General features: G+C 47.2%; 1 protein-coding gene across 3 annotated transcripts; it reads left to right on the top strand.

Annotated features, from left to right (window-relative positions):
• Nucleotides 1-2,458: 2,458 nt before the first annotated feature.
• ARFGAP2 (ARF GTPase activating protein 2) lies at nt 2,459-12,391 on the top strand. 3 transcript variants are annotated; one of them, XM_085062516.1, is made up of 17 exons: nt 2,459-2,961; nt 3,204-3,322; nt 4,223-4,295; nt 4,793-4,924; nt 5,013-5,093; nt 5,905-6,007; nt 6,633-6,689; nt 7,174-7,218; nt 8,289-8,341; nt 8,760-8,896; nt 9,449-9,580; nt 10,057-10,185; nt 10,265-10,393; nt 10,767-10,893; nt 11,011-11,101; nt 11,216-11,334; nt 11,757-12,391. In XM_085062516.1, exons 1-17 carry the CDS (start codon nt 2,890-2,892, stop codon nt 11,775-11,777), a joined length of 1,620 nt encoding a protein of 539 aa, XP_084918642.1. In that variant the 5' UTR covers nt 2,459-2,889; the 3' UTR covers nt 11,778-12,391. The 3 variants fall into 3 exon arrangements, with proteins under 3 accessions (XP_084918642.1, XP_084918644.1, XP_084918643.1); XM_085062518.1 differs by lacking the exon at nt 3,204-3,322 and having other exon boundaries at nt 2,462-2,961; XM_085062517.1 differs by lacking the exon at nt 7,174-7,218 and having other exon boundaries at nt 2,462-2,961.
• Nucleotides 12,392-12,821: the final 430 nt, after the last annotated feature.

Below are 12,821 nucleotides of genomic sequence, written 5' to 3'. Positions count from 1 at the left end.
GGGAAGAGAAGCGGGAAAAGGTAAAACTGGTGGGTGGAGATAAGAACAGTTTAATAACTGAAATAAAGTAAAACATAATAATAGTAATAATAGTAATAATAACAGGAAAAAGTAATTAAGCACAAGAAAAACAAGTAATGCACAACACAATTGCTCACCACCTGCTGACTGATGCCCATCCCATTCCCAAACAGTGATCAGCCCCTCCCAACCAACTCCCCCAGTTTATAAACTGGGCATGAATACACTGTGGTGTGGAATATTCCTTTTGCCAGTTCCAATCACTGGAAAGTCCTTGGCTTAAAGTAACCACTACTCAGCAACAACCAAAACATCAGTGTGTCATCAACATTATTCTCATACTAAATGCAGAACATTAGCTACTAGGAAAAAATTAACTTTATCCTTGTCAAAACCAGGACACTATCTCACAAACCCCAGCTGGAGTAATGCCAGCATGAACAGCCTCTGTCCTTCCTAACCCCTGCAGAACATTTCTATTACACAGCCAAACACAGACCTCACTAGAACAAAACAAGCAGAGGCAGGGAGCAGCACCACACAACTGATGATGACAGGAGCAAGCAACTCAGGTTGAGGCAGCTCCAGCCAACATGAACACAAACACTCCCAACACACACTCATCATCTGAACTTCCTCCTCTACACAAGATGCAGCTTACACAGCCTCCACCTCAGCACCAGGGACTCCCTCTCCTGCCCTTCTGTAGCTTCACCTGTCAGGGCCCTGGCTGCGCAAACAGGCCTTCACTGTCCTGAGCAGGCTCACCTGGGGATGTACCCAAAATTCCTGCCCATGGGGTTGGCGGAGGGTGTGTTTGTATTTAAGCTTAGCCCACAACTCCCAGGTGCTGTCTGAGCTATGGTGGAGGAGTAGTAGTCTCTGGCTGTGCCTTGTTGATCTTAAACTGTAGGCTGGTTTATCAGCCTGACCCCAGGCTTGCCTTGCCTTATCACCACAGACATGCCTGGGAATCACTGGGCCTGATCCTGACCCAGTTTGACTGCAAGCAGCCTCATCACCATGAGCTTGCCCAGCTATCTCAATTCTTGGTCAAATCCAGCTGCTATGCTGGGCCTGCCTGGCTCTCCATGGCCAGGTACTGTGGGGATGGCCCATGCCCATGAGAGCCTTGGCTGCTGTTCTTCAGGAACAGCCTCTGGCAGCTTTCCTTGTCCTAGCGTGAAGCCAGTCCCTACTGTATCCTGACATCAGCTCTCCTGGTATGACTGCCAGGACAGCTGCACCATGAATGGCATCAACTTGTTTAAAAATAGCTGTGAGGAAAATGCTATCAGTTACTTTTACCTGAATTGTTTCCCCAGTACATGTTTGTGTAATTCCAGAAATGGCATTTAGGCACTATTAAGGTAGTAGAACAAAAGCAACAGAAACCAGGGACTACTTAAGACAAGACTGCTGCCAAGAATGAGCCCTAGTCAGGCTAGATCAAGCTTCACTACCCAGCTCAGAAACTCAGAAACTTAAAAGTAGCTTGAGTCAGATGTGTCAGGCAGAAGCCTCTCGTCTTACTGTATGCACTTAACATATCAGGTCTCACACTGATCATACAGTTAGAGCTTTGCTGATTCCCAGAACTCACGACTTGGCAAAAACTGCAAGGGTTTTTCTGCAGGGCTTTTTTTCCTCAGCAGCTCTGTTTTTCCTGACTGCATCTCTATGTCCCAGTACTTTATGTATCTTCCTATGATCACAAGTCCTAGGTTCCCATTGCAATGAATTCTATTGCCTACCTTAACATCTGTGGACAATGTGGAAATAAGTGAAAAAAAAGCCTGTAAATTTACCAACTTCCCTACCCTGATTACTGCTTCATCCTGCCTTGATTACTGCATAGCCAAGTAATAGCTTCTTGAGAGGTCTCCCATGATTAAATCAGGAGTATTGAAGGGTCTTGAAGGGGAAGCCATATGAGGCATGAGGCTGAAGTCACTTGTCTTTCAGCCTGGAGGAAACTGAGGGGAACTCATCCCTCATCGTTGTCTTCAGTATCTTCACGAGGGGAAGCATAGGGGCAGGCACTGATCTCTTTAGTGACCAGTGTCAGGACCCAAGGGAATGGCCTGAAGTTGTGTCAGCAGAGATTTAGGTTTGATACTAAAAAAGGGTCCTTCACCCAGAGGGTGGTTGGGCACTGAACAGGCTCCCCCAGGGAAGTGGTCAAGCACCAAGCCTGGCAGAGTTCAAGAGATCTTTGGTCAATGCTCTTGGGCAGATGGTGTGACTCTTGGGGATATCCTGTGCAGGGCCAGGAGTTGGACTCGATGATCTACATGGGTCCCTTCCAACTCAGGACATTCTGTGATTCTGTAAATCATTTCCAAATCACCGTTCGCTCGTGTCAGTGTACCAGGCCCGGTGCCCTGAGGTCGGGCTGCTGGAGCAGGTGATGCCTGCAAACGCTGTTCTGAGCTTTTCCCCCCGTAGCAGCTGACCCGCGGCAGGCACTGCCTCATTGCCATTCCGAAGAGCCCTTCTCTCGGTCCGGGCCCGCAGAGGCCCCGAAAGGAGGGGCACAGCCAGAAAGCCGCGCCGAGCAAGGGCCCGTGGGACCACCGTGAGCGCTGCGAGCTGCCGGGGGGCTCGGGGCGTGCAACGGCCGACGTGCGCAAGGCGAGGCCGTGATCCCCGCGAGCCGCCGGGCCGGCAGTAGCGGCCAGGCTGACCCGGAGCTAAGGCTATCGCACAGCCCGGGACCGGAGGGGAAGAGAGACCTTGCTCTCTTCCGACTGCCCAGAGCCACAGACGCGGCGGAGGGGGCCGGCCCAGCCCAGCACGGAGCTGCCGCGGAGCCAATTGGGCCCGGCCGGCCGCCGTCCCCGCGGGGGTGTCTGGGAAGGAGAGATCATGGCGGCGGAGCCGAGTAAGACGGAGATCCAGACCCTCTTCAAGCGGCTCCGGGCAGCGCCGGCCAACAAGGTAGGGGGAGCGGCCGGGGGTTGCCGGACTCCCCGTGCCGCGCTGTTTCCCTACGGCCGCGGCCTGCGCTCCGGCCGGGCCCCGGTGGGCTGCGGGCCGCGCTGCGGCGGCTGTTGGGCCGCTGGGCAGAGGCCCTTGGGGAGGGCCTGGGCAGAGCGGCCCGAGCCGCCGGGCTGGGGCAGGGGGTGGCGGTGCGGCAGAGCCGCCGCCTCAGCCTGCCTCTCCCTCTGCCTTCGCTTTAGTCGTGCTTCGACTGCGGCGCCAAGAACCCGAGTTGGGCCAGTATCACCTACGGGGTCTTCCTGTGCATCGACTGCTCCGGCGTCCACAGGTCCCTGGGCGTGCACCTCAGCTTCATCAGGTGCGTGGAGAGCGGGGAGCGCGGTACCCCCGCAGGCCCGGAGCAGCCAGCCCGCCTTGGGGTGGGAGCACGCAGGGACTGTGAGAGAAGCCTTATCGCTGAGCGATCTCCTCGGGTTTTATGTGTCTTGCTTCCTGGAGGTTCTGGGTCACTCAGTACTTCCAAGATGGAATTTCCAAAGCTCCTCGAGTGGAACATCGACATGTTGCTTTTGCTAACCTTGCAGAAACGCTGTCTGGACTTCGAATTGTCAGAGCAGACATAAGAATGTGGTGTGTGAAACTTGCCAGTAAAGCAGCAGTATGATGTATATGCTTTCTCGTAATGCTGAATAAGGCAAAAAAAGGCATACTGTTTAATCTTTTCGGTATCAACCTAATGGGGAAGATGGTGTTGGCTTTTCAGCCTAGTTATTGTTTTCAGTACTTGTAAAAAATAGCATTTTAATGTAACAGAACTTTGACCTTTCCTTGTTAGGAGGGAAGTTGAGTAATTGATATGAGACACACTGTGTCCCTTCGCTTCACTTGGATGTATTCTCAATTGCTTTGTCATGTGTTTTGGCCTAATCTGTGGGACGGGCTGAATATGAGTCTCTCGTGTTGTGGTGAGATCACATGTAGAACAAAAGTTCTTGGCTGTGCTTTCCTAGCTGAAGCTCTGCCCTCTAAACAAGAAGTGAGAAATTCTCAAAATTTGGATAAAAGCTGGTCCTTTTCCTCACTTTAAAAATTGAAATTAATTTCTTACAGGAGCAAAGAAGTTACGAAGATGTTTTTTCCACCTTGGCCTCCTAGACTTTGGGATAGTAGTGGGATATCTGACCATTTTAGGCCAGAGATTGCTTTTGCATTTGGTATGCCTGCTCTTAATTAATAGAAATAATTGGTTTTCACACAGGTCCACGGAGTTGGATTCTAACTGGAACTGGTTCCAGCTGAGGTGTATGCAAGTGGGCAGTAATGCCAACGCGGTGAGGAGCCTCTGTAGGCATTTTGCTTGCTTTCCCTCTTGCTAATCCACATCCTCTGTTTCTTGTCCCTTTCCTTTGTGTGGCTTTCTTGGTACCTGAAATATATAATGAAGGAGAGTCATTTGTCAAATGTGCTTGGAACACAAAACTGTGACCTTTCCATGCATTGTTTTCTGACGTGCAGATCTGTCATTTTTTTGCACCTCATTTAAATTAGAGGTATAGCTTTCTTAAATGATAGGAATTAATAACACTGATCAGTTTGAAAGCTCATGCTCAGCATTGTGACTCAGATTCATCCCTCTGTAAAGAGGACAGATGATTTTCATAGGCATCTGGATTGAGACTTGTAGAAAGCTGATCAATGAATGGTTGGTTCATGCTGTGTTCTCACTACATTATCCCCTGTCTCTGGGAAGTTTTGTCTGTTGAGTTTGTCTAGTGCTTGCTTGAGTATGTTCTCGCAGTCAGGAGACTGAATATTCTTCTCTTTTCAGACGGCTTTCTTCCGCCAGCATGGCTGTACCACCACAGATGCCAATGCTAAATATAACAGTCGAGCTGCCCAGATGTACAGGGAGAAGATCCGGCAGCTGGCAAGTGCTGCCATGGCCAAGTATGGCACTGATGTAAGTCTGAGAGCTCTGCAGTGCTAGATGTGTAGTGCTGGATGCTGAGTCTTATAGGATACTTTCTTTTTTCCCTCTCCTCTCTTAGTTGCTTATAGATGGACTAAGTGGAGCCCCTGGGCACTCCCCTGACAAGAGTGATGCTGATTTCTTCATGGAGCACACACAGGTGAGAAGAGCTACCTAAACCAGGCAGCCTTAATAGCTCTCCAATAGCCAGCTGTTCAGCGAGGAGCACTCCCACTTAGCTTGGAAGGACTCTAAATTGTATAATTCAGTAGTAACATGGAGGAAGTAAGATTCAGTCATCTGCCTGGGACATAGTCACAGATCTGAACAGTCCCTGTGAGATTCATGTCTTTTGTTTTTGAGATCATTTTTAACTTCAAGAAGTACTCAGAGCTACCAGCTATGCCTTGGAAGATGCTTTGTGTGCTGTGTTAATGCTTAGTTTCTTCATACAGTTAAAGCAGGAACTAGCTAATACTTTGAACATCTGGTTTAGAAGAAACTTTTCAGTGCACAGACCCTGGTAAAGGGGATTTGGGCAACTGCACAGTGCCAGGCAGACTTTCTCAGGTGCACAGAGTAATATGAGAATTGGCTGCATGGCAAATAGACACAGTGGAAGTAGAGATTAAATTTTTCCAGGAACACTCATTCACACTTTATGTCAGATTTAAACTAATTTCGTTTCACTTGAGAAGTCCTTGCGTTAGCCACCTGTCAAATGATTCTTTCATACATCCTGGCCTTTCATTCAGCTTAGCTTCCTCCTTTTTTTTTTTTTTTAAATTTTTGTCCCTGTTAATGGAATGTGGACTTGTCCATATGTTATGTTCAAGGAAGGCATAGTCTGAAGTTTGGAATAAGTTTCTTTTGGCCTAAAATTGAATACAGGTCACTAAACTTGAAGTAAATTCAGGATTATTTGGTTCATTCATCTTTTGCAAATAACTGGAATGAGTATCTCCTTGCAGTCTTCCAGTACCTGGGATGCAGCAGATGCCAACCAGAATCCTGCACAGTGTCCTCCAGAGGTGGAAAAAGCAGCAAAGTCATCAGAAGGCAGTGAAGTTTCAAGTGAGTTCTTTGCTGAATAATTTTTCTGAGAGCCTGCCTTCATTTCCAGGAGAATACAGTTCTGTACCACTGTTGGAAAGGGCTGAAGAAGTGGAAGTTCTGGCTTGAAGGAGTGGAAGTTCTGTGCACTCTTACACTAAGTTAAATTAGTGGAGACTTCTAAAAACACTGCTCCATTTGGGATCAGTTCTTCATTTTTCTTGAAATGCACACAAAACTGTTTTGGGGATTAGTTGCCCCATTTCCCTGCTTTCAGACATAATTATTCGTCTAAACACTCTTCTCTATCCCTTGAATTTGGTGGGTCTGCAAATGACCTATGTTCTAGGGTGAATGACAAGGACACCAAGAATCTGGGGGCATAGTTGTAATTTGAAACAGCTTTGTATATTTCTCCGCAGTGTTTGCTTTCTTTTTCTGTGTGAAGAACACTGCAGAGGGAATCATTTGCTCTGTGGAGGTGTAAAGTTGTTGTGGTTGGGAAATTGCATATTTCAAGCTGTAACTTGATCTATTTGTGGGGGCAGAGGAGCTAGGAGAGATGCAATAGAACTATGAACATACTGGAAAGAAAAGGGTTGAGAATCAATCTGCTGAATGTTCTCTTTTGGTTTTGTGCCCACAGATGCCAGCCAAGGCCCATCTATTGACTTGCTGAGCACATCTCCTAAAGCTCCTCTAGGTAAGGAAGACTCTTCACTCTCAGATCAGTCTTGCTCTTATACCCACTGCTCAGTAGTAAGTTCAGTGAAGCTGGAATCAATGCGCCAGTTTCCAGAATGTTGAAACAAGCTTATCTCCCTGTGGAGCCAGTACTTAGGATGTTGCTGTTGCATTCCCAAAAGTCTCTTTTCCTGGTTTTGAGCTTTGGACAAAACCTGGCACTTGCATATCTAGAACTTGGGTGATCAAGGCCACGTGGCTGTTTGTTAGGTTTGTTTCCCCACAGAACCTTTAGAGGCAAATGAATTTTTTGCTTTCAGAGTAATAGGGATTTGTATCTGATTTTCCCCTGCCATTACTGTCCTGGCTGCACACAGAACATGTAACTGGAGCTTCTTTCCTTATTGAGAGCATGCTCTTAGCCCACAGTGGGTTCATGCTGGGTGAAAGGCCTGTGTCCTGAGGTGTCTGTTCATTCCCCATGTTTTACGTCTCTTCCTCAGACATGTCCATGTATCTGTCAACACAAGGGGCCGCTCCTGCTGGAGGTAACTGGCTAACAGCTGGCCTGCGCTGGCTGCTTGTGACAACTCTGCTTGCCCCTCCTGAGACTCTGCCTTCAATTCTGACTTTAGCTTCCTGTGCTTAAAAGGGAGAGAACGAGCCAAAGCTTATATGTGCTGTATTGAGATCTAAACCAGATATGTCATATCTGTAAAGAGACCTTATTAACATTTCTGTTAAATGTTTCCTGACAGTATACAAAACCCCAAACACAAACCTTGAATGAAGTGTTAGGAACAATGAGCAGAAAACAGTCTCAGATAGTGTAAATATTTTGAACCCCCTTATTAAAAAAAATTATGGTCAGGCTAGAAAAGATAAAGGAAAGGCTGTCAAGAATGATCTATGGGCTAACAAAGGTCATGTGGCTGTAGAAAGTCAGGAGATGTGCACATGTGGAAGAACAGCCCAACAAGGGCAATAAAAGATTTTGGAGCTACCTATAGGAAGCTGGAAAATGTTTTAGGCAGTCCCTTTCTGCTTTGTTCTTACACTTTTCCCCAGACATCTGCTGCTTGGCTGGCCCTTGTCTGGTTTTACAAGTGTGGCATGCCCTCAAGAGTGACAAGTGCAAGGTGTTGGGGAACCTGTTGCTTCTACAGCTTGCTGCACTTTAGGTCCATTTTTTTGCTGGTATGTTTATGTAAACATGACTTTAGGGTTCTTGCTGCTTTGTCCAAAAGGCATCAGTGAGGCACTGACCTTCATGTGCCACTGAAGCTGCATTTTCTTGAATCTGTGTATGGAATAAACCTAGTCTTTCTCTAACTGTCCTGATCCCTACTGGGTGGGTTCACCTACTACTTAACACTCAGAGGAGCTATTCACAGTTCTTAATTCAATTATAAGTTTCTCCAGAAATGGACATGCTTTGTCAGGCCACCAGTCTGCAACTGTGGAGCTTCTACATGCATCTTTCTGATGTGAAGCTGCATGGTGTGCCCTGGATGCTATAGCAGCTGGACTGTAGTGGATGTTCATATGGGTTGCTGTCTAATTTTGGCCTCTGAAATTAATTCACTTCTGCTTATTTGCTGCTTCCCTTCTGTTGCAGAACTTAAATCCTCCCTCATTGGAAAGAAGAAGCCAGGAGCTGCCAAGAAAGGGGTATGTCTTGAGTTCTTTCATGGAGGGGAGGTAAAGCATGTCTTGCATTTCTGCTGATCCTTTCCCTGATCCTTGCTTTCTGCCCTTAGCAAAGCTGTGTGATAAAGCTGTAGAGATCTGTTTTGGGGAAAGGACACCTTAAACAGCCTGTGTATTATTACCAAAAAAATTAGGTCTTGGATCATTACTGGTTCTGGTCTGAAGCATATCTGGCTGATCTCTTAAGTGCTGGCCTCTGGTGGATTAACTCTTGGGTGTTCTTCCATAATGTGTTGCAAGCTCTTTTGGGTTTACAGGTTGTGACTACACAGAGAGACTGAAAGCCTGATTGGTGCAACAAGAAGTAGGATTCAGGTTTTCTTCTACAATGAACAATTCAGGATGAAGAATTCACAGGTTTTTCTTTTTGTTTTCCAAGTTGGGTGCAAAAAAAGGCCTTGGAGCCCAGAAAGTAAGCAGCCAGAGCTTCAATGAGATTGAACGGCAAGCCCAGGTGGCAGAACAGCTGAGGGAGCAGCAGGCAGTGGAGTCCAAAAAACAAGCCGAGGAGTCCATGTAAGTGCCCTGTTTGGGATGAGTACCTTGTGTATATAAGGCAGAAGTAGTGTGAGGTTAATGCTGTTCATCCTAGGATCACCAAATGTGACTACAGAACATAATGCAATGAGAGGATGAGCAGTAGCTGTATGCCAATATGGCCCTTGCATCAGGGCACAAGTTATACTGCTGTATTTTATTACAGTTGGCATTCCTTGAAGAGTTTAGGGGAGCAGATACTTCTGTATTGTGTGTTTCCATTCACCTTTGGACAGGACTGTAAAAGGTAAAGGCTGAACTGGATGGGTCATTCTGGGTGCAGGGGGGGAGAAGATAGACAGTGTGATGCTTACAGTAAGGAAATTATGGTTAGCCAAAGAAGAGTTGAATCCCAGTGGAGATGAGAGAGCAAAACTAGCAATAGCTTCTTTGCAAGGGTTTTTGGCAGAGCTGTTGTGAAAATGGCTGTTTTGAAGGGTGGCTGGGGTTGCTTTACCACTTGTTCCTCTATACCATTGGGCTGTGAGGGAGGGTAATGAGCTGGTAACCCACCATGGCTCTTTCCCTTAGAGTCACCTCAATGCGACTGGCTTATCAGGAACTGCAGCTTGATCGGAAGAAGGAAGAGAAGAAACTCCAGAAGCTTGAAGGGAAGAAACGTGAACAAGCAGAGAGGCTGGGCATGGGATTGGTGTCCAGAAGGTACTTGGCTATCGAATGGCATAGAACAGACAGGTGTCTTGGAAGTACCCTGCTCTGTAAGAGTTTCTTGAAGGCAGCAGTTTGCTCTTGTAACAGACAAGGAGATGAGTTAAAGTGCTCATATGCTGGTCTACAGCTAAAAATGCTTCAGGCCCCAGAAGGAATAGGTACTCAGTACAAAGGTTCTGGTTCTCATTTGAGCTTTTCCACAGATATGTGTGGCCTGTCAGTGTAGCACTAGAGTCCTGCTTGACAGGTGTCCCCCTGCAAAATTCTTTCTTTAAGAAGGTATCTGAAGACTTGTGAAGGAGCATACATAAGTGGTGTGAAGGGCGCTGATATCCTACAACTCTCCCTCAAAACTTGTGTCACCTGCCCAGCCTGCAAAGGCCAGATTCAGTTTTGAGGCAGGCTGCTTGTAGGGACTGGATACTGTCAGATCCATCAGTCCTGACTCTGTGTGTTTGTTGTACTAGTTCTGTTTCACACTCGGTGATGTCTGAGATGCAAGTAATTGAGCAGGAGACGCCGCTGGTAGCAAAATCTTCCCGTTCCCAACTGGACTTGTTTGAAGATGGTGGAAGCTTCACATCTGGACCCCCCAAGTAAGACATAGCTTCAGTGTAGTCTTGGCTTATTCCTGAATTTCATGTCTGGCCTAAATTACCTATTTTTGGTACCTAGGTACAAATACAGTCCCTTCTCATTCGAAGATGCATTTGGCTCACGATGGGAAACGGATTCTTCATGGGGTATGGACAAAGAGGAGGAACCGGAGGTGACTGTTTCCAGTATTCGGCCGGTTTCAGAGAGGTAAAGTGCTTGCCACTGCTACTGTACATTGTGCCCCTTGTGTAGGGGACACAGGATACGTGTGGGACCTGTGGCATGGATATGGCTGTTAACAGGAGCCTTGTGCTGCAGAAGATAACATGCCCAGACAAGCCCAAATAAAAGGGCCTCGAGTGAAAGGGCCTTGGACACTTCTTTGGCTGTCAGGTCCGTAAGTTTATACAGCGTCTGTGGTCATTGAGTGCAGACTGTCCTGAGATGGGGAGAGGAGAGGAGAGGAGAGCACCAATGGTAGCTAACACTTCAGGATGTCCTACTTTCCTTTGAAGACAGAAGTCTGATTCTTTTCTGTATTGGTGAGCTTAATCTGAGTTTTCTCCTCTTGCTTCCTCAGACCCACCAGCAGACGGGAGATTGAGAACAGGCCATCCATGGTGGAATCCAATGAAGCTCGGCAGAAGTTTGCAGGGGCTAAAGCTATCTCTTCAGATATGTTTTTCGGGAGGGAGGCAGATGCTGAGGTAGATGCATTCTGCAGTGCTTACCCTGGTACAGCTCTGGCTTTACCTCCTCCTGTTTGCTCAGGTCCTGCTTTGATCCCTTCCTAAACAACCTTTTTGTTTTGTTTTCTGCTGCAGTATGAAGCCAGATCCCGACTGCAGCAGCTCTCGGGCAGCAGTGCGATCAGCTCTGCAGACCTGTTTGGAGAGGCAGACAATGCCCACTCAGGTTTGTTAGCACTCAGTGGGTTGAGGAAAGGGGCAGTTTTGGAAAACTGGAAAGTAGATCAGAATGCTTTCTGGAGCTGAGGGACTCTGGACTAACTTCTCCTGGTTCTTGTAGGTGGTGTGTCTATTGGAAATGTCCTGCCTGCAGCTGACATTGCACAGTTCAAGCAAGGAGTGAAATCAGTTGCTGGCAAGATGGCTGTCCTGGCCAATGGGGTGATGAACTCCCTCCAGGTGAGGTTACACTATGGCATCTTCAGAAAGACTGTTGTCATGTGCAGAGACTTTCACCATAACCTGGCTTCCACTGGAATTATCACTATCTTCTCAAATTATGTGCAAAGTCCCAGATAGACATCTGTCTTTTATAGCTGATAACTACAGTACAATCGCTGAGCAATTCCAGGTGGCCAGTGAGCTCTACTTGACAAACCTTACCCTCCTGCTGCACAGGACATGTTATGCCAGATATACCTCTTCCCACAAATTGCAGGCAGAATTTAAAAAGTCAAGGTCATTTTACCTTCTGCCTTTGTAGTGTCCTGTCTAGGTAACCCCACACTGCATTAAAATATCAACCCCCCAGTTTCTTGTTAGCAGTCTGGATTTTGCACAAAGGTGTTATAGCAAGGTGTCTCTGTCTATTTCCTCCTTAGGATCGTTATGGTTCATATTGATGACCCAGGGACTGCAACTCAAAGGGAAGCCAGCAAGAGGCACTGATGCCACCTTTGCCTGGAGTAAACTCCGCAGGATTGTATTATTTGTCTAGGTTGGGTGGGGAGGGGAGAAGGTAAGCAGAGGGGATCAGGACATGGCTGTGCCCAGGATGCTTTCTGAATATCTCTGGATTCCACTCTATTAAAATTCAGTGTGCCCTCATACCCACTGCTATCTACTAGCCAGTGGAGACAGGCCTTCTTACAGGGTTAACCTCATTGCTGTAAAAGATACGACAGAAACTCCTGGGCTGCCCTCGTCAATGCTCCTGTCCATCTTTGGCCCACACCTTAGCTCACCAAGTGACAGAGGAAAGGGGAATGCTATTTTTCTGAACATCATGTCACATTTTTGTTTTTTGTTCTGATCACTGCTCCCAATCCATGGTGCTGTGGAGTCCTCTGTATTTGCAGGGTTTGCCTTTTACCATGATCTAGTCCTTTTTACTGTCTTCTAAACCAGCATATAGGAATGTGGGAGAAAAAAAATCAAAGCAAAGATTATTTTTTTAGCTTCTAACTACATCATCAGCAAAAAAGGCCTGGGTAAAGAAGTAAAGAAATATACTGGATCCCTGGTTATTTTGTTGCCCAGCTTTGGATCAGGTCAAAATACTGAGCCTCTGACTTAACCATGAGGTGCAGCAGTGAGGACTGCCATTTTAGTCCTGTTCAGCTTGGTCTCTGGTTTTAACAAGAGTGTGTTTTTCTCTTCCTTGGGCTATGGTGTTGAGGACTAGGTAGAAAGGAAAAGGGTGGGAAAGGGCTAGTTATACACTTAGCAAAAGGGAGGCTGAGGCTGTTTGTTCTGGAGCCTTCTGTCTAGGAAGAGGCTTGCACAGGCTTCACCTCTGCTATCCAGTTGAGGGGCTGCGGTAGCTGTGGGCAGGAGGGGAAAGGTGACTTGGCTCTCTGTGCTGATGTTTCACCTCGGTGGGGCATGGGGGGCTAAGGGTCAGGTCTTCCTGTTCCTTTTCCCTGTGCCCTGACACAGTTGTGTCA

Source organism: Lichenostomus cassidix, chromosome 5 (assembly GCF_008360975.1).
Source record: "Lichenostomus cassidix isolate B80296 chromosome 5, HeHo_3.0, whole genome shotgun sequence".
Taxonomy (NCBI): domain Eukaryota; kingdom Metazoa; phylum Chordata; class Aves; order Passeriformes; family Meliphagidae; genus Lichenostomus; species Lichenostomus cassidix.
Note: the sequence above shows the minus strand (reverse complement) of the source record. Positions and strands in the feature narration are given on the sequence as shown.

Excerpts from the sequence above, each read along its gene's own strand:
- ARFGAP2 (XM_085062516.1), top strand. The coding sequence starts at position 2,890 with ATGGCGGCGGAGCCGAGTAAGACGGAGATCCAGACCCTCTTCAAGCGG. Across the intron at positions 2,962-3,203 it reads GGGCAGCGCCGGCCAACAAG|TCGTGCTTCGACTGCGGCGC; the intron begins GTAGGGGGAGCG and ends CCTTCGCTTTAG. Across the intron at positions 11,102-11,215 it reads GGCAGACAATGCCCACTCAG|GTGGTGTGTCTATTGGAAAT; the intron begins GTTTGTTAGCAC and ends TGGTTCTTGTAG.